Raw genomic sequence first — 24,529 nt, forward strand, 5'->3', positions numbered from 1 at the left:
GCACAAACTTTAACACAGACATGACTTAAGTGACTTATCCTGTAGCACGGCTATGAGGTTGATTTTTGAGGTTTTGACCAATAATTTTGGACAACTTCTGAAAGGATTGCCATAAAAATGGTACACATTCATTTATATTCCCCATCAGAATGAACTGCAAACATGTTAATGAACTTTTAGTGCCATTATCAAGTCAAAACTTATAATGTGTCCATTTCTTTTTGATTTTTAAGCAACAATATAACGCTAAAATTAAAGACATTCCTCAGCTTTATTGTGTGTTTTAAAGGATCTGTGTGTAGAACTTAGTGGCATCTATGGAGGGTAGGGTTGCAGATTGCAACCAGCTTAAACTTCTCCTAGTTAGAATTCCTTTAGTGTTTATTGTTCAGCCGAATTATCCGCAAAGGTCACTTCCTCTCCAAAATAAATGTACGTGGTGATTTGAGGCGGTAAAACACCTTCAAATCAGTGTTTCTCCAACACTGTTCGGCTCGTCTGAGGCAGGCCACGAGCCCAGCACCTGCTAATATGTGCTCACCTTTTCTTTCAATAACTTAAGATCCAGTCTTTCAGGAGGTTTCTACCAGGAGCCGAACTATCCGCAGAGGTCTCTTCCCCTCCGAAACAAACAGACCCGCTGATTCAAACCTGTAAAAACACTGAATAAAGTGTGTTTTTCAGATGCTGCTTGTCGCAAGTGGCCCCACCCAGAGTCAGTGTTTGGTTTGTCTGTTCTGGGCTTCGGTAGAAACATGACAGTGCAACATGGTGGACTTCGAGGACGAGGACCCACTCCCTATGTAGATATACATGCTCATTCTAAAGTAATAAAAAGACAACCATTCTTATACACTACATAAAACATACTTATTATATTTTTTTTTCATTCTTGCCAGTATGTCCCCCTAAATCCTACACACTGGACCTTTAATCAGCTAATGCTATCATGCTAACAAACTGAGCTGGTGAACATAGTACATTTCTCCTGCTAACCATCAGCATGTTAGCGCGCTGATGTTAATATTTAGCTCAAACCATCACCGTGTCTTAAATACAGCCTCAAAGAGATGCTGTATGGCTGTAGACTCGTATCTCAAATCCACATTGCGCCTTCAGTCTGCCCAGATTTTTAGTATACAGCGTGTCCACACTGGAAAAGTGACTAAATGAAACCAGACCAATGCAAACCCAGTGCAGTGCACAGAGGAAATGGAGGAGCTGGAAAAAAAAAAATTAAAATAAATTGTGGGTGGAGGTGAGACAACCACGATTTATCTCCAGAAAGATCTTGCAGCACCAGAATATAGGTATCATATTTAAAGTTTAACTTGCTGACTGATGGATGTCTGACGTCGCACATATGTCATTTCCTATGAGTTTAGAGCCGTTAACTTTGTTGATTTCTTTTTGTGCACTAACTGCTGGAACAGTGTGTTGATGAGTATGTACTGTATGGATCAGAGATACAGTTACAGAGTCTTATTTCTTGAAGGAAAGTGAGGAAACTGTTGTATTTAAGTCATCTTCCATCATCAAGCCAGTCTTTATTGAAGCAGCCAACAGGGTTTGGTTCCACAGACAGAGCTCAAACTACCATATATGTCAAATTTGGTATTATTCATTTGATGTGTGACGATAACGGCTGCCTCTGTGGCTCATATCTGTTTTACTTTTACTTCTACTTGTCTCCTGACTATCACATTAAAAACACTTTCACATGCGCTTAAAGAGGTTCAGTTTTTACACGTGTTTCCTCTATTTTCCTGATGTGTTAAAGTTCGTGATGTCAAACTGCCATCATCTCTGTAACATAACTGTAAATAACCTGTTTAAGCTCGAGAAATGAATCGAATTTCTCTCCTGTAGGCAGCATTTACATAAAAGATAAATGGCATCTTACTGCAAATTTGTTGCGTGATTTTCTTTTTCTTTTTGATAGTCATTCTGTCAGACGGGGGATTTCACATGAGTCACACGCAAGTGTATAAAAGACATGTAAACCCACATTTTGGTTTACTGCACAATGGGAGTGAGAGAGAGACAGATACAGAGGGAGGAGAGCACGCATAAGAGAGAGGAAGAGGCGCTCGGCAGAGAAGAAGAAGAAGGAGACAGACACCAGTTGCTGAAAGAGGAAGTTAAGGCAGGTCAGTAACTACCTAACTACCATTACAACAAACACACACACACACACAGGCTCACTTCCTGACAGCAACAGCTCAGATTAGTATCTTAATCCTCAACCAGAGTCGGCACACAGCAGCACCTGCTGCATCCTGTTGTAAGTCTCAACAGCTCAGGGGAGCGATTACAGAAACAAAACTTTACTGAGAGTTTCAGCTGCCTCACACCTGGGCTGTTTCAGGCTGTGAAAATTTGGTGAACACACGGCCAGGTGCCTGATTTAAACTTTTTAATCTCCGAGATCCTTTAGAGGGTCACAGATATCATGATGATACTAAACACGTCAGGCTGGATGAAAGGGAATAGTCTGTAATAAGAGTTTCCTTCAAAATTTGCTAAGGGAAGACACGAGGAAGGTAATAGTGGATATGGTGCTGTATTTTTTGTTGTCTAACTGGGGCAATTCTGTTGGCAAAGTCAAACTTTAGATAGAAATTAAATGATTTTTTCCTCAAGACCTTTTTTAAAGTAGGCTAACCTGATTTTATTGCCACTAAAAGTAAAGAAAAAAGTGTATAATTCAACTATGTGACAGGCAATTTTCTTGTAATCCTTCATTCCAATATCTTTGCTGTTGTAACTGTAACCTAGGTTACCACAAAGTCACACCAATGTCCACTTGCTGCCTCATTGTAGTGACTGAAACATCTGCAATTCAAATGTCTAAATGATCTCTCAAAGCCAACCACTGATGAATGCTTCTGTCACCCCCTGCAGGAGACTGTCAGCAGCCTGAACACGGACTCTGAGGTAAGCATGTGGACGATGAAACGGCCGTCAAGTCTCATCCCAGGTTGAGGTTAATGCTAATCGTGATAGGGGTTGTTCATTGGCAGACACCTAACATGTTAGCATTAGCTTCACTTTGGGAGATAACCACCAACGGCTGCGTCCGACACTGCCACCTGTGGTGCTGGTACACTGGGAGGAAGAAGTCATGATGCAGCTGATGGAATATGAGGCAGAAACAGACACAGAGTGAAACATGTATGGACTAACACGTACAAAAGACTGTGAAGATGTCAAGGTGCTGCAGTCTAGAGTGTTTTAGGAGAGGGACAAGTGTGCAAGCTGAAGATTTCTTGAAGATTTAAGCATTAAAAAAAGAGAAATAAACAGTTTATTTGGAGCCTAAGGTGCCCAGACCTCCTCATCGCCCTTCTTTGAGCGTATCTTTGAGTCTTATTTGGTGCAACATGATTTAAAATGTAAACCCACATAGGTACAGCAGATATTTTGGCTGATCAGACCTCCTCGTAGGTGTGTGCAGATGGACTTTTCCCTGCCTCCGTTATGATTGGATTGAGAATATAGTTCAAATTTACAGCAGTTCTGCTCACGTCCGCACCTTTTTTTGGACATATATCATGGCATTAAGGAACATCTTATGGTGTTACACTGTGTAGACGTAGAAGTAGAAGTATTAAGTGTTTCTTTGATGGGTTAAAAAAATGTATGCTTCAAAATCTAGGTAACCATGATGTGACAACAAACGCATCATCACAACAAAGACCTTTTTAATAACTCATAAAATCCTCATGTTTGGGGGATATGCGGCTCTCACAGTTGTATTTTGAGTTGAAGGGGATTTTCACTGTAATATCTGGTGGTTCAGATTGTGTAATAGATTGTAATCTGCCTTCCTTTGTGCTTAATTTATCTATTGTGAGTAATTAGCTCCAGCAGAGATAACTGTATCTGCAACTGCGGCGATTACAGACACAGAAGGAAAAACAAAAATGTCAATCACAGTTCAACAAGTGAAAAAAGAAATTCATTGTTACACCCAGAACATACCGAGCTTTGTTTTATGATTTGATTCACCTTTCACCACCTGTTTCACCTTTTGCTGTGTTCAGACAAGAGGTGAATTTATGCCGTTCCACTGACTCCTGAATTTGTGTTTTGTTTGGACTCTCCTTGTAAATGTATGTTGGCTGCTGAATGCATGACGAGAAAATAAAATCAGAAATAAACACCCGAAGTTTGTTTGGTGTGACCTGTATAATTTTGTGTTTACATGAGGAAAAAAAATCTGTTTTCTTCTGTGTAGTCGACATCAAGATGTCAGGTTTAAATGAATTATACATATGAAAAGATGTTGCCAGCACTTTGAACACAGTCAGTTTCCAACAGAGGCGTAGACATCTCTGAGCAGTTTAGCCATCGTTTGTGGCTCTTTAGTCTCGGTGACACACGTCCTGTACAGTCTGTTAAACCGCTTTGTCATTAGTGCAGATCCTCTGAAAAGGAGGGGAACACAGCTTGATGAAGTATTCACAGAATTTCACCCCACCCCTCCATCTAATGATGATATTGATCCACAAGACAACAAAACAGGAGGATTTCCCAAACTCGTGTGGTCGCCGTTTCTTTATTTGAGGAGTTTACTCACTGTTTAGTGGTAGATGAACATCTTTATGTCCTCATTTAAAGTCTGTCTTTATTCTGGGCAGAGTGGGTTCATTTAAGGTGACTACTGAGTCATAGCTCTTCTTTCTGTTTGTCACCACATCAATGTTTCCTCCCAAACAGGGGGAAACCACAAAATGCACCATCAATCACAGCTGTATTCTCTTGTCCTGAGCTCCCTCATGGGCCATGTCACTGACAAGAATTAAAACTCTGAGTTGAAAATTAAAGTAGTACTAAACTTGCTCAGTATTTAACTGTTGTGTGTAAACAGTACAGTAGCCACAATTTTAACAATTCACAACCAGTAACAACCAGTGGGTTCCCCGGGTCAGGGTCGCTCAACGGGCCCAGTTTTAGAAACAATAGAGTATTAAATATCTGGCAAAATGTACAAATATACAAGATATAAGTGTTTTCTAGGAACAGAGGCAAAAACCAGTGCCTAACAGAGTAACAATGGGAGTACAAAAGTACAAGGGCTACTAAAAGGGAACTAAAATGGTGGAAAAAACAGACTGCGCCTGATAATCAATGTTATATTGAATATGATATAACAGTAAGAAGTAGTTTATTTTATTTTATTTAACCAGGAAGTCCCATTAAGATTGAAAATCTTTTACAGTAGAGACCTGGCCGAGGTAGCAGCCAATTAAAACACTTTAAAATGCAACAAATACAACAGATAACACAAAAATCCACAATAAAAAAACACTATTCAAACATAGTGGCCTCTCAAGAAAAACAAGCACATGTCTCTGTCACCGCATTCTTTACGATGCCGTTCAATTCATCAATGGATATAAGTGTTTCTAATTTTAGATCTTTGTGAAGATTGTTCCGTGTCCAAGGTGCAGCGTAGGAGAATGCAGTGAATAACACAAACAAAAGCAAACGAATGTAGGTTTCCTGGACACAAAAGCTTATTCAGAACACAAATCACTGTTTTTCCCCACGAAAAATCCCCTATCATAAACTTCCAGTCATGATGAGTCAATTTTAATTCATGTAAATCATTAAATAGTCTCAAGGGCTTTATAGTGTTTAATTCAGGTGAGGGAAAAATCATTAAATCTTTTAACAAGAAATCAAAGCTGTTACCTGCATATAAAATAGTTGATATGATAAATTAAATATCACACACATCCTGCACAAAGCTGTACAGCTGTCTCACTATGTCACAGCTATGTTGTACATATTTGTCATGTTATTATGTTAGTATCTTTATCATATTTATTTTGTACTTCTTCTATTCTATATTTATGTTCTTGACTGTTGGAGTACATTGTCTATATTTTTATTTTGTCTTGACACTTTCCCCGCCAGAGTGTTATCTTTAAGTCTCCAGCCACCGCCAGTATTTTTGATCATATTCACCAGTCTTCAAAGGCCCACAGAATAATTTGTTCTGTGAATATGTAAACAGTGTATGCATGAAAGTAGAGAACAGAACTTCTGTTTTTATACACAGAAAATATTTTTATTCTATCTTATTCCATTCCATTCTTTTTTTAATCAACTCTTGAATTTGTGCATTTTCATAAAAACAAAAAAAAAAAACAAAAGAAAAACAAAAAGCTGAGAAAAATACATTTTTCTCAAAGACTGTCATTTTCAATTATAAAATCAATTTCAAATTTAATTTTTTTTTTTTTTTTATTTCTTTATGTCAGTTTTAATTGTATAGATGAAAAATAATAATACTGTAAATAAAAATTATATTCTCTTTTAGCTGTGGCGGCACACGTTGCCATGTTCAGTGATCGTTCAGCGTTCTGTTGTCTCCCTCTCCGTGAGTCACTGTCACCGTCGTGGTCATCCCATTTTGTTGTTTGCTTCTTCGTCTGAATCGCATTCAGAATGTTGATCAAAACAGGAATTATCAGAGTCTGAGTCCATCAACATTTCCGTTGGCGCCGTCATTTTTGTGTGGTTTACAAGGGACTATATTGCTATAAACATCTTCCTCTGGTTTCCAACAGATCTTCTTCTTCATTTGTTTGTGGAGAAGGTGTGTAACAGCGCCCCCTATTTTAAAACAGTGAAAACACGGATTGCTGGACTATCTCCTCAATGGCGGAGATAGAGTTAATATGATTATTGTATAGTTAATGTATGCATGTAGGCTAAAACAAATTCTTTGTAAGTGAAAACCTGCTTGGTAATAAATCTTATTCTGATGAGAACTTAGAAAAAATAAGGAAAAATAGGAAAAATAAGTGTTTTTTTTTTCTCTGCAAAATTTATTTTTAAAAGGTGTTGAGAGGGTAAAACCAATCTTTTATCACTTCCACCAAAGAAATAAAACGGTTAATTGATCTTTGTATTAATCTCAGTATCTTAATGTGAAAAAAAAAAACACAGTGTGCCAACCAGCCCCGGTCTCCCCTACGCATGTTCCAGTGTACATGGGCGGACCGGTCAGTCAGCTGATGACTGAAATACTCCTCACAATCTCTGTCCTCAATACACGGGTTTCGTCACACGGATGATTTTCTAGCCAATTACGCACAATGTGGAAGATCTCATTGAACCGCAGGAGGAAGAGTCGCAACTTGGTGTTGGGGTTTCAGTCAGGGATGTGTCCTGTGCGCGCACCTGGAGCCGCCGGAGACATGCAGAGGGAACACATTTTAGCCTGTTTCTACTCTGTTTTATGATACTGAGCCGCTGTGGACCTGAGATTGATTCCTGTGATGGGGAGAATCACATGGAGCTGCGGTGCCGTGACCCTGCTGGCCATCATTAGCTCATGTCGTGCCGTCACTCTGGAGTCCATCCACTGGAGCAGCTCCAACACAAAGTAAGTGGAGGAAGCAGGTTCACACTTGAGATGTGGTGCAACTTTCTGCTGCTGCTGCTGTTGCTGCTGCCGCCTTGTCCTTTGTAGTGTGACCTAATTGATTAAGTTGAGATTTAACCACGTCACTGCAAATCATGCCATCACAGCTTTGAGCAGCTAACACAATTAACTGATTAATCACAGACAATTAATCGTCAGCAGTTTTGATAACACATTAATAGGTTTAACTCATGTTTGAGGCAGAAATGCCAAATATTTTCTGGTTGCAGCTCCTCCAGTCTGAGGTTTTTTATCATGATTAAATTGAATATGGCATCAGAGATTCCTCAAGTTCAAGATGTTGTCTTCAAAGTACTTATTTTGTTTGACAAACACTCCATAACCCACATTTATTTAGTTTACTGTCAAGACAAAAGCTAAACTGAGAGGATTTGGGGAAATTTTGCTTGAAAAATCACTCAAATTATTCCTATTTTTTTTCCTGTTGATTGACTGACCAATTAATCAACAAATCATTTCAGTTTTAAAGTTGAACATATTTGGATTTTGGCCTGTTTATTAAACATGTAAAGATGTCACCTCAGGCTGTTTTTTGTATTTTCATTATATTGAAGGGAGGTTTTAGAGCATTAACATCCAAAGGATCTGGTTGCAAAGCTCAAATGCTCCCATAGCCGTAGATTTTGGGGCAACACATTCTCACTCCGACCTCGTCACATATTGACATTTGGTCGTGGACTTTCCACGTCCAGGTACGAATACAAGGTACCCTGGGTGCATTGGTTGGTCAAGTTCTGCCTGTTACATGCATTGTTTTCTTTCAAAATACACTTCTGATTTCACAGGAAATTTAACATTAGCATACTGTCTCTTTCAAAATAAACGCACTATGTTGCTACAACACAGCGAATTGACGTTTTTTGTTTCGTTCAACAACAAAAACACATGGTTGGGTTTAGGAAAAAAGAACAGGGTTTGGCTTTAGAATCTTTCGTGCTACAAACGCCACTCTCTCGGGTGAAAGTCGATGTTTGTTGGTCCCATCCACCACCCCTCCCGCCTGCCCCATTCGGACTTTCGCCACCTTAACTTTCGTCCTTGTCCTGCTGCGTTTCCCCCTGACTCCACCGGGCGCCATTAAACTATAACAGCCACTTGCCGCGTATCATGCCGACGTTAACAAACACCTCTTTTTGTTGGTTTCTGACACTGCAAGTCAATGCCCAATTGCTGGACTTTGACTTCGGAGTGAGACTAGGCTCTTTGGGGGGACGCAGTAGACAAAAAAAAAACATGAAAGTAGTAAAGGACTTTTATTTTGACGAAATTAGAGATGTTTCCTCCTTAGAATGATGCCAAAAAGGCACAAAATAGTGTGTAAAAACGTAGTAGAATGCAGGAAGTTAAGTGTCTGATGCTCAAAATTTTCAGGCAGAGGACGCCCCAAATGTCATATGTCCCCCCCCCCAACGTTGAAGCAAAACTTACGCCCTTGTATGTTTCTGTTGATTAGACAGTTGTTTGTTTGTGATTCACTTTGTGCTCCAAACAGAGAAACAAACAATGATGCTTTACTCTGCATTATTTCTTACCCTCTTATCTCACACACAGATTTAGTCCAGGTCAGGGTCTGATCCTGTACCCTCAGATCGGAGACAAGATGGACATTGTGTGTCCCCGGGCAGATGCTTCCTTGGGGGAAAAGGAGGAGTTCTACCGAGTGTACCTGGTCTCCAGAAGTCAGATGGAGACCTGCACCATTGACAAGACCGACACGCCCCTGCTGAACTGTGACAAGCCCCACCGGGATGTAAAGTTCACCTTCAAGTTCCAGGAGTTCAGCCCCAACCTGTGGGGTCTGGAGTTCCTCAAGGGGAGGGACTATTACATCACCTGTGAGTCACTGCGCGCAACCTCACGCCTCATGTTCAGCTCAGACGTGATAATCTGGAGTGAGTCACGGTGCATATGAGCACTTTAAAATCAGTAGTACGGAGACACAAGCTGCTGGTCCCTACAGGTGGATGTGAATCAATGCTAGCAACTGTTTCTTTCTTCTCGTGGGAGAAGAGGAAGCCGTCACCCACGGCTCCCTCTCAGTTTGTCAGTTTGCGTGAGACTCAAAAAAACGTGGCCTCGTTATTGGGCCACTGTCGGTTGAACCAGCATCTTAGTGGCAAGCGATGCATGAGATAGAGAGCAAGTCTGACCATGTAGTGTCATCCGCCTCGCCACGCTCTGACAGCACACTTCGCTCTGGCAGGCCAGTGTGATTCCAAGGGCTTACATGCCCCAAATCACACAAGGCTTTTACAGCATCAGGCAGATTTGATGGGAGCTTTCATGGCAACGTGGCTTGTAGACTGTGAGATGTTGTTATCTGACCTAAATGCTGCTAACAAGTCTATATGTGTGTGTGTGGGAGTGACGGGGTGAGCAAGAGTTCTTGGTGTGTGTGTTTGTGTGTTAATATATCAGTAATTTTCTATGTTAGTTAAGATAAAAACTTATTTATTCACTTTGTCCACCACTTTTTGCATCTCAAGCCGAGACTACACGTCAGCAGCTAGAAAATAATTAACTATTCTGATAATTGATTAAGACTTTAAGTAATTTATCATGGAAAAGTGCTGAACATTTTCTGCTTCCAGCTTCTTGTACTGAGGATTTGCTGCTCTTGTTTATGAGATAACAAACCAAAATATCTTTTTTTATTTTAGACTGTTATTCATGCAAAACAAGCAAAATGAAAATGTCACATAGAAATTTGTGATGTGCATTTTCACACTGATTTCCGACATTTTATTCAATCCAAATTTATTTAAAAAGCACATTTAAAAGCAGGAACCTTCCTGCTGTGAGGCAACAATTCTTACCACTGCGGCACCGTGCCGCAAGAGGGTTCCTGGTGCAAGAACCCTTCTTTGCGGAGTTTGCATGTTCTCCCTGTGTCAGCGTGGGTTTTCTCGAGGTACTCCAGCTTCCTCCCACAGTCCAAAGACATGTACGTTGTAATCGGTGACTCTAAATTGGCCGTAGGTGTGAATGTGACTGTGAATGGTTGTCTGTCTCTATGTGTCAGCCCTGTGTTAGTCTGGCGACGTGTCCAGGGTGTACCCCGCCTCTTGCCCAATGTCAGCTGGGATAGGCTCCAGCTCCCCCGCAACCCCTAACAGGATAAGAGATTATGGAAAATGAATGAATGAATTTAAAAAACAACCACAGCTGGCCAAAGTGCTGTACAATCAAAAAAATAAGCAACACAGGAAAACACAAAGACGATAACTAAGAAGATTTCCCTTTATTATCAGAAAAAAATCTGACATTTGCCGTGCGTCACAGGATGTTAACTGTTATTCATAAATAAACATACATAAAAAATACAAAATAACATTAACCAAACAACAGGACGATACTGCAAACGCTTCAAGTCACTTGAGGCATTACAAAAAGTGAACGTGGTGCAACAGATGAATCATCCTTTAACATTCATACACCAAACAAATGTATCAGCATTTGGTGCAGCCCCGGTTAAACCACATGGGGTTTGTGGTTTTTTATTTACACTTGTGATCATCTATATACTTTATGTAACATCACAGTGTGTCTGCATTTTCCTATGTGATGCAACGCTCGGTAACTGGCTCAACCGTCTGCGAAGAAATCATAATGTATAATTGCATCGCTTGATAATCTTGTATTGTGATGATCTAATGAAACATAAATGCTAAACAATACTTGTTTAATAATATTTGCCTCATCTTCCTCTGTGTGTGTGTGTGTGTGTGTGTGCGTATGTCAGCCACCTCTGCAGGCTCTCTGCAGGGTCTGGATAATACTAATGGAGGGGTGTGTAAAACCAAATCCATGAAGCTGGTGCTGAGAGTCGGCCAGAGTAAGTATTGTGTGTGTGTGTGTGTGTGTGTGTGTGTGTGTGTGTGTGTGTGTGTGTGTGTCTGTGTGTGTGTGCCAGCGTGTGTGTGACTCAAAAGGACACACAGATACCTGACAAACAATGCTAAAGTGACAAAAACAGTTGTCTCACTCTGGTTATTATAACATCACCTCCTCTGTGGAGTTATTAAGCGGTCAGATAATCTCGATCATCTATTCATTCTCTTGACGAGAGATCGCCGTCATGAATTATCTCTAGTCCTTAATTCGAACCGCTGGCAGCTTAAGGCCGTCTGTATTATCCTGCATGCGATCACTCGGACCGGCTGTGGCAGTCAATAATCTTTCCCCCTGTATTAACATCAGAATAGCGGATGATTCTTTTTGTGCTCTCGTAATATACATTAAAATTTAATAAAGCAGATTCTGAACGTATTCACTGCCATTACTTTAAACGTCCTGAGGATAAATCACTCTGTAATACCCACACAGAAACATATTGTTTTTTGCATATCTTTACATATCAGGATAACATCACAGTGGTGTTATTCATCTTTTTATTAGGCAATTAAATGTATATGTGAAGACACATTACAGTGAGCTTGTTTATACATATGTTGCTGCGCTGTGCTGCTGCTTAAAACTTAAAAAGCTAAATCTGTTAAAGCCCCAAATTTTATTTTTTGACCCCAGGAATGTGAAGTATTATTCATATAAATTATTCAAGGATTCGAGATGAAAAATAAGCATTTTGTGTGTTGCTCGTCTGATCAAAACTGGAGATACGGGGGCTGTTTTCCTGCTGTGTTTACAAACCGCCACTGATGTAAACAAACCTTTTAAACAGCAACGGGAAACATTAATAACTCAGATTTAGTTGTAATCTCGTGTTAATCTCTACATATATTAAAATTCATGCGGCTCCCGGTCTTGTGTTTAGATCTTTGCTGGTGTCGCAACCCTTCTGTTTAGATTTGGATTTGTGGATTTTGCCTTTTAAACTAAAAAACAAATCTAATCATGTTGGTGTGAGTAAAACACTGAGGATTAAAGAATGCAATGAAACAAAATCTGAACTTAAAAGAGTGCAGTTGAAAGTAAGATGGCTCACTGGTGAACACTTTAACTGATGAATCAATAAATTTAATTAAACAAGTTAGAAAAAACCCCTGAATGAAATCTTAGGGGATATAAACTGATTTTATTTTATCCGTAGTTCACTTAAAGGCCACATTTCTCAGTTGTTTTGGTTGCTCAGTGCCATTTGCACACTGTGGATAGCATTTATTCATGCTGTTAAATGAATCTCAGCAGTTATTCTGTCATTTGTGAAGTGTTGTTCTTGTAGCTTTTAGGCCTCTGTATTTTTCATCGAAACTCTCACCTGACTCTGCTTTAAATATTGCACTTCCTTAAAGATTAGGCACGTGTGAAAGTTTTATTGGTGGACGAAGAATTCAAATCTTTCAGAAAGTAAAAGTACCAATAAAGCAATTTAAGAATGCTCCATTACAAGTTAAAGTCCTGCATTTAAAATATTCTGCTAAAGTACAGAAGTATCAGGAAAACATAAATAGGCTACTTTTGTCCCACTGACTGACATGTTATCATCACATTATTAGATTGTTAGAGGTATACTATGCCGGATTTCACTATGAAACAAAGTACAGACTCTTACAGAAGTAATAAGGGAACTACTCTCTATTAGCTGCAGCTATCAAATGTATCACTATTCGCTGGCTGGACCCAAACTCTCCTACTCATCAGTGGCGGGTGCTCGTCTTTCAAACAGGGGAAGCTCACTTTAAGTTTACATCATAAATTTGTCATATTGTAGCGAGGCAGTAACTTATAAAAGGAACAGTTAATTGAAGCCGCTTTCAGCCACACTCATGCCATAGAACCACAGCAAAACACACGTCAAAGATTTTCCGATGGGTTTAACTGTCAAAATGAACTATATCGCTTATGGAGATAAGCAACTCTGTCAGAAGACTCCACTCACCGATGCCGGTGTGTATTTCCAAAGTGCTGTCAATCACAAAGGAGTTCAGCCTTTTAGACAATTCCTCCAATCATCATGCATACACCGAGCGTCCTCTCCTGCCTACCGCTCCATTAGATCCCAGGGAAGCTGAGCCTCCCTGGAAGTGACGATTTGTTGCATTTATCCAATGACCGTCTCGCTTTGCTGCATGAAAAAAACCTGCTCAGCGCTGTCTCATAGGAATGCTTGGAGGCTCCGCGTCCACCGTGCTAACAGGAGAATGTGACAGGGAGGTCGCGTTTGAAACCTGCTGATAAACAGCTGACGTTTGAACATCATAGTCATGATGTTAAACGCATCCTAGCGTGCGTTTAATGCAATGTAAATTCTTATTTTAATGTAAATTCAATAGTGCATATTTGACCATTTCTTCTATGAAATTTTAGGGGAAGTTCAGCCTCCCTTGTTGTCTCAGGGCAATCGCCCCTGGTACTCATGGAAATTCTATGGAAAATGTACTGTTGGAAAAGATCACACATTACTTACACGTGCAGAAAGTAACATTCGATTAAAGATGGCAACCTGTTACGAGTATAGTTATGCCCAATCCTTTTTAATTATTGATCCACATACCCTGTTTTATCTATCATTTTAGTTTCCCTTTTGATTTAGCATCATTATTTATTATTATTTGCCTCTATTATTTATTTTACTTTCACTTTTTTCCAACCATGAAGTGCAAGTAGATAATGTGAGCCGAATGTGGATGTGGCGAGTGGCACCAACGTACCCAGGGTACTTCGCACGTTGTATGTTGACGTGGAAAGTCCATGACCAAACGTCAATATGTGACGAGGTTATAGTGAGAATGTGTTGGAAATACAATAAGGCGGCCCAACCACACACTGTTTTGTTTTTCTTTTGTTTTTTTTCTGTAAGTGGTCACAAGCTTCAAAGGTTGGTGTGTGTTTGATCAGCTTAGTATATTTTATATTATTGAAAAACATTAAATCCATGTAGTGGAGTAAAAATCATGATATTTTCCTCTGAAATATTGTGAAGTTGAGGTATGAAGTGGCACAAAATGAACGTTTCTGTCGCTCGATCTTTTTTTTCTCCAGAGCGACAGGGGACAATATACAACTGTCACTTTAGTGGAGTTTCCCTTTACGCTTGTGATTCCCTTAATTTCCCAAAATTCCTGTTGGGAAAATCCCCAGAGGAGAATTTGAATTGGCTGAATTCAGTTGGTGATGTGTGGGTGGAGAAGGTGAAAGTGTTAGTGATAGTTTTTCCCGACAGAAACGAGAGTCCCAGTGGTGACTCAGAACGCAGCTTCTTGTGGTCTGGTTAGGTTAGAAAATGGTTTCTCTCCTCCTTCTTCTGCAGTTTGTTTTTAGATGACTGTCAGTGCAAAAATAATCGGTTAAAGAAAAACCTCTTCCTGCTTTGATTGTGACACCAAACACTAACGATTCACAAGACAAAATTAGGAACAATTCGACATGACGTAAACTCACTTACACAGAAATGCAAAAACACATGCAGCGAAAATGAGAAGATGTGAAGTTTGGTGCTTGTAGACGTTTTGGTATTATTTTAAGCTGTCCTTTTTTATTTTCCAGACTCTTCAGATCCACCTTCAACCCTCCAGGAGTCCCCCACCAGATTCCCACCCACACGACCAAAGTCCAAGGACCCCTCTGCAAAGGAAAAGGATATAACAGGCAAAACTGGTACAAACACAAAGCAAAAATATTGTCTGGAAAATATGTACAGATGTACTGCTAATGTTGACACACATGTGATCTGTGTTGTGTTTTAATTTAAGGGTCCATAATTATATTTTTGAGTGTTTTAGCCTGTTAGCCACATAATATATTTAGGAAGGATGATGCTGGTGATGTTCTCGTTACAAAAACAACAATGTTAGTTTATCTTCAGTCAACTTTCCTACATTGTCTCTAAACCCAACCGAAGATGTAAATCTTGAAAAGAAGGTCGAAAAGAGATGCTCTAATTTTTTTTAATGATAAGGCACTGTAGTTTTTAGTAATGGTTACCCAAACAGGAGTCTATATTGTATTTTTAGGGCCTATTTTCAGCCACAAATTTGGTTCTGAATGAGTATTTCCTGTATACACGGGATTGACTCAAAGTAAATCTACATTGCCCATGAAATCATGCAAACGGAGAGGCTCAGTAATATATTTTTAAATGTTTTTGGGCAGCAGTAGAGCTCTGTAAGGCTATATCGGACTTTGGATACTCGGACAGTACTTGACAGCAGGATCAATCAATTGTTACTTTTTGTCTTTTCATGGGATTTGTTGATAAGAAAAAACAGAATATCACAGACGTATCCTTTAGCTCTACTGATAAACTTCTCTCACAGGTGATTCATAATGTATTTTAATTTTCTACACTGGAGAAAACATGCTTTGGAAAGTGCTTTAAAGTTTATGTAAAATGCAAAAACACTAGAATAGTCCTTTGCAGATGGATTTATTTGAATTTAGCTCACAAAAGATTTTCACTTGTCTCTTACATCTAAGGCATCTTTGAATCGGCATTTGAAAGGAGTGATAAAAATGAATATAAATTGTAATACATTTGATTTATGAAGCACTTTTTAGGATATTTAAAGATGCTTTACAGAGACCAACAACAGCAATCAAAAAAGAAAGAAGATGAAATAATCCACAGGGAGGTAGAGAGGGAAATAATGCAGAAAGGCAGTCGTAGGCAGTTTTGAAGAGGTCTGATTTGAGGGTTTTCTTGAAGGTGGAGAGTGAGGAGGAGTCTCTGGTGACTTTAGGGAGTGAGTACCAGAGGGTGGGAGCAGCAATGGAAAAGGCCCCCAAGGTGCGGTGGTTAGGGGCAGGAGGTTTGCATCAGCAGACCTTAGCGTGCACCACACTAACATTCTAGGGGCGGTAGTGCCTCAGCCCATAGGGACTTGGGTTGGGAAGTGGAGGTTTGCCAGTTCAACTCCCCATCAGCACCAAATATGGGGCGTGGACTGGTAGCTGGAGAGGTCCCAGTTTGTCTCCTGGGCACTATTAAAGTGCCATCAAGCAGGGTACTGACGCTCTAACTGCTCAGTGTCTGTCTGTGGGCAGCCCCCTTGCCCTGACGTCACTCCATTTAATGCATGTATAGGTCATATTTGTGCATGTGTGTATTGTGAGTGAAAAAAACTGAATTGAATTCCCCCTCAGGGATTAATGAAGTACATATCCTTCTTCGCTGTGTCACAAATATATTCTACAGCCTGATTTTAAGCAGATTTTTAGTATGTAGTGTGTTTTAGTGTGTTAGAAAAGCGACAAAATAAAGCACACTCCAACAAGGCTGCATGCAGACCTAATTGCACTTCACAAAGGAAACTGAGGAGCAGCTCATGGGGAAAAATGTATATTTGTGAAGTGTAATTGGCATCTATTTATATCTGCAAAGTTGCACTTCGATTAACAATAAAAGTATAAAAAGGTAAAGATGATTTTGTTGTATACTAACTGCTGAAACAATAAATTATAGTGCTGAATAGAACTAGAAATTTGGGACACAGAGCGTGTCTCCTTGTATTTTGTTGTTTCCATATTCCAACTTGTACCCAAACCTTCCCTAATCATGAATAATCAGTCCGTCCAGAGAGAAGACAACAGGCTGTTTACCAGTAAGACACCAAAGATTAGAGCATATTCTCCCGTGTGCAGCTTTGACTGGAGTTCTTCATGTTAACACACACACTGATCAGGCTGCACCATGCAGGGCACAAACTGGGAGAAACTGTTATTAAATCTCTCCGTCTCGTGCCCCAGTTCACTCTTTCATCTCACTTTCTCCTTCCTTTTTTCTGTCACTTCTGTGTTTCTCATGACAGACTCAGAAACAGGACAAACAAACCCCAGTGGCAGCGGTGGCGGCTCGGAGCCAGGACTGCTCATGTGGGTCGTCTCTGGCGGTGCAATCCTCCTTCTGGTCATCATAATTCTGCTGGTCGTGCTGTGGAGGAACCGTCACCGACGCTGTGTCCCAGATAGCCAGCAGTCCGCCTCCGTGTCCCTCAACACTTTGGCCGTGGCGAAGCGGGACAGCATTGGCAGCGACAACAACGGCTCGGACCGCAGCGATGTCGTGTTTCCTCTGCGGCCTTCTGACAGCATGCTCTGCCGCCATTATGAGCGTGTGAGCAGCGACTACGGGCCCCCTGTGTACATAGTTCAGGAGATAACGCCCCAGAGTCCCACCAACATCTACTACAAAGTCTAATGTTTGCTGCTCTAATGCCAGGCTTTGGCGGATAATCCTAAACTGTCGGAGACACACACACACAGCACCTCCACTGCTTTAGTGTTTTAACCTTTTAGTGGGTGTAAGGAAAAGTCACTTGAGGGATCATACATAGGCCTGGTCTGAGAGAACAGACCATATACTTCTCCTTGTTCTTGTGCCACAAGTGCACAAAATGCTGTTTTCTTCTGAAGAGACAGTCACAGAGGAAACTGATGTGTTGGAGGATGTCACTCAGCTGTGTTCAGTTTGTTTTGTGAAATACGTTTTGAAGCGTACAGCGAACACCAGTGGTTGGATGTGTATTTACTTAAGTACTGTACTAAGGTACAACTTTGAGATACTTTACAGAAGTATTTCCATTTCATGACACTTTATACTTCCACTCGGCTCCATTTCAGAGGGAAATATTGTGATTTTTACTCCGCTACATTTATACAGCAGCCACAGTTTAGACTTTACATACAAAACTTTAACAATATGATGCACTTCAAGAAATTACACTACACAACAGTCAACAAATCTGAGCTTAAACAATTAGTAGGGCTGCCCCCGACTAAGACTTTTCCTAATCAACCAACACTTGTCATTTAGGGCCATTAGACAACTAGTCGCCCGCACATTTCCGATATTACTTTGATTATTAAATGATATATTTTGGGTGGGGCAACACAATGGTTTGAGTTGAAGGTGTGAGAAAGAATAGTGTCAGTAACATTGTTAACACTGTGCTACATTACAGAGAAATACAAAACCGTACTAATGAACCTTCATTAATATAGGCCTATATTTTATCTACAAGTGCACGTCACACACTGAGCGAGCCGCCTGTTAATGACGCTGTCGGCAAAGCAGTAATGATTGTGCTAAGTGGCTAATGGGCATGTAGCTACTTCCATGTTTCAGATGATACGTCATGTTTGTAGTCGACCAATGAAGATGAGTTTACATATCACCTTGGGTTCATCCTTCACCTTCTCAAAATGATCCCACACTTTGGATTTCCTACCCGACATGTTATTAACTAGCCTGTGGAATAACCGCAGGTACCAGCCCTGGAAATTAACGTGACTCCTGTCTGACTGCTGAGCGTGGCCACTTCCTGTGTCCTTTCAAATTAAATTCCCACATGGTCCAGTCATATAGGTTTTGATTCATTTTGACAAGGTGCAGCTCCTCATAGAGTTCCACTTTCGTTTGTTGTTTGTTTTTTTTCTTCTGCGACTAAGCAACCAATGAAATCTTGTCGACCAATAATCTTTCTGGTCGACTAATATTTGGTCGACTGTCAGGGGGCACTAACAATTAGTTGATCAATCAGCTATTGTTTGATAACTGATTGATTAAGTAATTTTTCATGCATAAATGACAAACATTTTATAATTTCTGCTTCTCAGATTTGCTGCTTTGCTGAATCATTTTGAGGTTTGTTTGAACTTATGGATGGACAAAAGAAGACGTTTGAATTTGGAGCTTGGAAACTTGGAGCTGTAGTTGTGATGCATTTCTTACAATTTTCTTACATTTTACAAACCAAACAATACATGGCTTGATCAAGGAAATACTTGAGGGGGAATAATTATACGCACATCACATAGGCTTTAAAAAAATACATACATTCATACAATACATACATTAAGGAAAGAAGTAACACCTGCATAATTACTCCGTGCCGCAAAAGTTTTATCGCAACGTTTCAATCCAACAAGTATCTTCATCAGGTCAACTCACCCTTCGTTAAGCCCTTACCATATTTTTGGAAAAATGAAACAGTGATTGCAGAGAGAAGCAGACAGAGGGGTCAAACTGACTCAGCAGCAACAACAGGTTAAAAAGACAAAGATAGTTAGAAGCTAAAGCCAAACTATAGGCTACAGATCACAGTGTAAAAGTGAGCCACCACATCACTGCTGATCGCCACAGAAGACAATGAATATAAAGGGAAACTTTGCTGATATTGAACCAGCTGTGTGGCATCACAGTGTGTGCAGATGAACGGTGTTTGGCTTCACTCCTGTGCCGCTGCCAGCACCCGGACCTCAGCCGCCAGATGGGCAGGGATCTCCGGGGGAAGTCAAACAACGTTCATCTGCGCACACTGTGATGACACACAGCTGGCTGAATATCAGCGAAGTTTCCCTGCTTCCCTTCACTGGTTCCTGTACAGCAGGGTCAGTCTTTGTTTCACTGTTATAATCATTAAAAAGCAAAAGCAGCATGTGTATACATTCAGTAAGCTATATCTTCAGTAGCTAGCTAACGTTAGCTAACCCTACACTTTGCAGGGTTTGATTTTGGTTTTGGAACAGGGAAGAAACGTATATCTTTTTCCAACCTCTCCAGGTAACAAGTATCATTAATACACGACGTGCCCCAGGCTCAACATTTAGCTCCAAATCCACAAAACCAGCCTGACAATGAAGGAAATCTGAAATTATTGCATTAGAGTCAATGGAGCACAGCTGTGTTGTTGTCGGACCCTGGTCTGAGCCGGCCTGATGCTACGTTATGATTGGCCAGTCTACGTTCAGGGGCGGGGCTTAGCAAAGGGTCAGTTTGACCTGATGAAGTTCAAGACAACGTTTTGTTCCAAGTAGGATCGAAACATCTTGATTAAACATTTGTGACATGGAGTAGGTGTGCAGATATTACTTCTTTTGATTAAGAAAATAACCATACACACTACTGTTTCTTTGTGTTGAGCTCCTTTACTTTTTACTTTTGATACTCAAAGTACATTTCCCTGACAATACTTTTACTTAACATTTTGAATACAGAACTTTATCAGTAACGGTAATAGTATTTTTAAGTGGTGGTAGTGGTACTTGTACTTAAGTAAAGGATCTGAATACTTCCCGACAGGCAAACGCCAATTCGTTAATGTTTGTATATTTCAAACAAATCTGTTATTTCTCACTGCCACTGCACACAGCAGCTTAATTTGTACAGTAAATGTGTTTTATTTAATTTATTGATAAATCTAAAAAAAGAAAAAGAAAAGAAAAACAAGTGCACACTAACACAATTTTTTAATTATTGTGAATTTCTCACAATTGAATTGTGTAAACTTTATTTAAAATGTTTTTTGTGCTGCAGGCTGCTTTCATGTACACACTACTGGTTCTGTAAAACATGATTAATTTTAAACAATGTTCAATATGCAACCAGGAGGCTGTGCTTTAAAAGTGTAATGGAAACATGGGAAATGGTTTTGTTTCTTGTTAAAGATGTAAAAAAAACTGGACAACGTGTCAGTCGTCTCTACTTCAGTGTTTCTCTCTTTGCTTTCCGAAACCAACCAGAGCACAAGTGAAAATGACGGACACACGGAAAAAATGAACAGAATATAAAGGAGAAATGAAACTTTGAATTCAAGCCGACTGATAAATCACAACTTTCGCCGCGGTGACAAAATGACTAAGCAGAGCAGTGGGGGCAACATTAGCAGCGCCGCTATTTGCATTCTGTTAAGACCCCTGTTGTCTCACTCAGCATTAAAGCCTATTTCTGTTGCTACATTTTAGCTGTGGTTGATATGAAACTAACTTCAAACTCAAAACAGTTTTCTGAATAATTTTTGAGGTGCTGCTGCTCGGGGGAGCATGTCTGGTAATGATGCTCATGGGACAGTGACTGTCATTCTGCAGTCAACAGCACCATGATGAGTTTCTCTACATGGAAAAAAATACCACAAAATACAAAAAGTCTATGCATAAAAATCTCAGATGCTTTCCCTGGACGCTCATGTAGATGAACAGTTGCAGTGTCTTCATTGCAGGTGCAGTAAATGTGTGAAATCTGCCTGTAGCTCTACCAAACTTTGTGTAAAGGTGATGCCAACCTTCCTTCTTTTTTTTATAATAAAAGCTCTCAGCGTTTAATTGTCTGGCAGTGTCTCCTGTGGCTCAGAGCACGGCATCCATGGGTGAACATGTTTCATGCTCTTTCAGCCACATCATGCCGCACATTTTCAACCTGTCAGCCTCCATGAGCTTTCCCTCCACCAGGGACACTGTTGCCTCTGAAAGCCAGACTGCAGGATCTTCAGGACATGTGCTCTGTGCATCAAACAAGGAAACTGCTCATCTAAAATTAAACCTATACAGAGAGCGTGTTTTTTGTTGTTTTTTTTACACGACTTTCTTTCAGGTGAACATTGTGGTAAGTTATTCTCCACAATGCACTACTTTTCTTTCTGGCCTGTAGCCTGATGCGTAGGTTTATAATAAAGAGCTGCAGACGACAGGAGGCGTGGATGGCCTCATTCTTAACCTGCAGCAAAATGCAATTTCCCCTCCGGCGAGTGATGTATTTAATATCTGAGGGAAGAATTAGAAAATGTGTCAAAGATAACTTCATTACTACTTTCTATAATTGACTTTTTTAATAGACCGGTGTGTCTCGGCCAATTTAAACTGGATGCTTTCAATGGGGGAAACCATCCTGACTATACAATAAATTGTCCTCTAATAAATCAACACTGAAATTCAATTTTTGATCACTTTGTGTTCCCTCTACGTGGCTCTTGCTACTTTTTAAAAACAAAAAACCCCACAATATAACAAAAATGAGCTCCTGACTCCAAACCACTGCAGAGCGTGTTGGTTGTCCATGTGCGTGCGTGTGTGTGTGTGTGTGTGTCTTCCCACCCCCTCGCTTGAAGTGCTCTTGTGAGATGTTTTTGTCCTATGTGAAGCTTCACAGCTGAATGGGCCGTGGTCGGGCGAGGTGAGTTCAGTTGACCCCGGGGTCACGAGGAGACAATGGTGGCCTGGCTTGTATAGGATGAACAAAACAGAGACCCCCAGGCTCATGGCCCCTGTCGTGGGAGGGGCTTGGATACGGTAGGCCATTTTAGAAAATAGGGGCAGAAGTGTTGCTGCATCAGAAGAGACGTTTTGGGTTGCTTTAACATCACGAGTGCTGCCGGCTTGGTGTTTAAAGTCGCCTGTCTCACCTGTGAAGTTCTCTGCTGAGTTTGAAGAGCAAAAAAATGGTTTCATGCCTGTTTTTGTCGCTGTGTGTCCAAATAAAGGCGTTTCCTTTATCTTTACATATATAAAACATCATGCAAAGTGTCCAACAATGCGTCTGCAGCTGATCCCTCCACAAATCTTTAACTATCATTTGTGCAGAGAGCACAAGAGGAGGGGGGGGGGTCTAATAAGCAGAGCCATAAGCTTTTATCTGACCCCATGGGACGATGTGAAGTCTACTACCTCCCTGCATCCACCCACCCCCCACCTCACTTCCATATGCACAGGAACTAGCCCCACCACTGGCTTTGTGTGGGGGGTTGGGGGTCATGACTGAGCGCTCCCACTCCCACTGTGTGCCCAGAGATGTGTGAGAACAGATAGGCCGTTCTCAAATCAGGGGGAAAAGTTTCATATGTGTTGGTCAGATAGAGGAGTGAGCACTGAAGCTCAGGTCAAACACATCTTTTCTTAAGTGGACTTGCCCGAGGGCGACTTGTGTGATTTACAGCAACAGCATAAATGAGAAATTTCACTTTTAACTAATTAAATGTGTTATGGATAAGCAGCTGGGACAAAATATTGCCACCTCCTCTCCGAAACTGAGCAGGTTGCATAAAGCAGATTTCTTTTTAAATAACAGAAACTCCCAGGATGGGGAAGTTGTGGTGTGAGCTTCCTCTTACAGTAGAGAAGCAGTCATGTCTTTACAGTGTAGTATTTAGTTTGATAGTTCCCCCTGCTGGCCAGCTACCATACTGTATCACCCTCATACAGAATGCTTGTGACAATTCACAGGATTCAACATGTTTCAGAACATGATAAAAACCTGAAGGTCAGTTGCATATTGTACACTCTTCAAAAGATGAGTCCTTTTCAGCACATCTGCTATAAAGCAACTCACAGATGTCTGGCTTCTCAACACGACAATGAGTTGTTTTAATTCAAATGCTTTGTATTGAAAGGTAAAAACAACCTCCATTATACTCTTAACTACCCGAGGGTTGCATTTAATGGAGGGGGAAGGTGGTGAGCTTCCCAGGTTGAAGGGATCAACCCTTGTTTTTCTTTCTTATTAAATTCTAGTGAAAATGCAGCGATGCATTCTTTTATTATTTATTTAACTGTATTTACATTTTTGTGCTGTGAACAAAACACAAATCTGCAGGGGACACTCGTGCCATAGCTTTCAGTAGTGGAAGAAGTACTCAAAACCTTTGCTCAAGTAAAAGCACAAATACAACAATGTGAGCAATGAAAACACTGGACATTTTGACCTCTGTGTGACTTTGAACAATTGTTTAAATGAAACCATATGAGACATGTAGAGGGGAAATGTCTCTTGGGTGGGACTCAGACATTTAAAATGTGACAAGTTGAGATAATTTATAAGATTTTCGTGGGAGTTTTCTGTCTTTAAAGTATGGAAATACCTGGGAAAAGTACAAGTATTGCAAAATTTGTACTTAAAGGAATACTTCACCCACAAAATGACCATTTGTGTATCAGTTAGTCGAGCCGTGTAACCTTAACCTTGTGAAGAAAACTTTGGTTTTTCTTGCATACCTCCACGGAAAACGGCAAAAGTATTGGTTTAGTAATTGATTGGGGACCACGTTTAAAAATAGCAAAACTGTTTAAAAACATTGTTTTACAAACTCTCACACAACTCGTATGCTCAGTACTTCCCAAACACATGCATTTTTGCTAAAAATCCTTTATTCTAGAATCTGGCTTTGAAGCAAGCATAGATAAGTTTCATGTCAGTTCAGTTTTAAAAAGTAAAGTTTGACCAAAAATGCATGTATTTGGGTAGTACTGAGCATATGACTGGATAAATGAGACTTGGATTATACTGCACGAGTGTTAAATGTGGCCCCAATAAATCAGTAAATCAATATGTTTGCCGTTTTTTGTGGAGTCATGCAAGAACAACAAGGTTTTCTTTACAAATTTAAGGTAACACGGCTCGAC

General features: G+C 40.3%; 1 protein-coding gene across 1 annotated transcript; it reads left to right on the forward strand.

Annotated features, from left to right (window-relative positions):
* The first annotated feature begins 7,095 nt into the window (after positions 1 to 7,095).
* LOC117259410 (ephrin-B2a-like) lies at positions 7,096 to 20,812 on the forward strand. The gene is made up of 5 exons (XM_078174958.1): positions 7,096 to 7,402; positions 9,014 to 9,297; positions 11,205 to 11,297; positions 14,909 to 15,019; positions 17,176 to 20,812. The coding sequence occupies exons 1-5, from the start codon at positions 7,296 to 7,298 to the stop codon at positions 17,556 to 17,558; spliced, it is 978 nt and encodes a 325-aa protein (XP_078031084.1). The 5' UTR covers positions 7,096 to 7,295; the 3' UTR covers positions 17,559 to 20,812.
* The last annotated feature ends 3,717 nt before the right edge of the window (positions 20,813 to 24,529 follow it).

This window comes from Epinephelus lanceolatus, chromosome 2, assembly GCF_041903045.1.
Source record: "Epinephelus lanceolatus isolate andai-2023 chromosome 2, ASM4190304v1, whole genome shotgun sequence".
In the NCBI taxonomy this organism is placed as follows: domain Eukaryota; kingdom Metazoa; phylum Chordata; class Actinopteri; order Perciformes; family Serranidae; genus Epinephelus; species Epinephelus lanceolatus.

Coding starts and splice junctions, on each gene's coding strand:
- LOC117259410 (XM_078174958.1), top strand. CDS start 7,296: ATGGGGAGAATCACATGGAGCTGCGGTGCCGTGACCCTGCTGGCCATC. Junction 7,403..9,013: donor TGGAGCAGCTCCAACACAAA/GTAAGTGGAGGA, acceptor TCTCACACACAG/ATTTAGTCCAGGTCAGGGTC. Junction 11,298..14,908: donor GGTGCTGAGAGTCGGCCAGA/GTAAGTATTGTG, acceptor TTTATTTTCCAG/ACTCTTCAGATCCACCTTCA.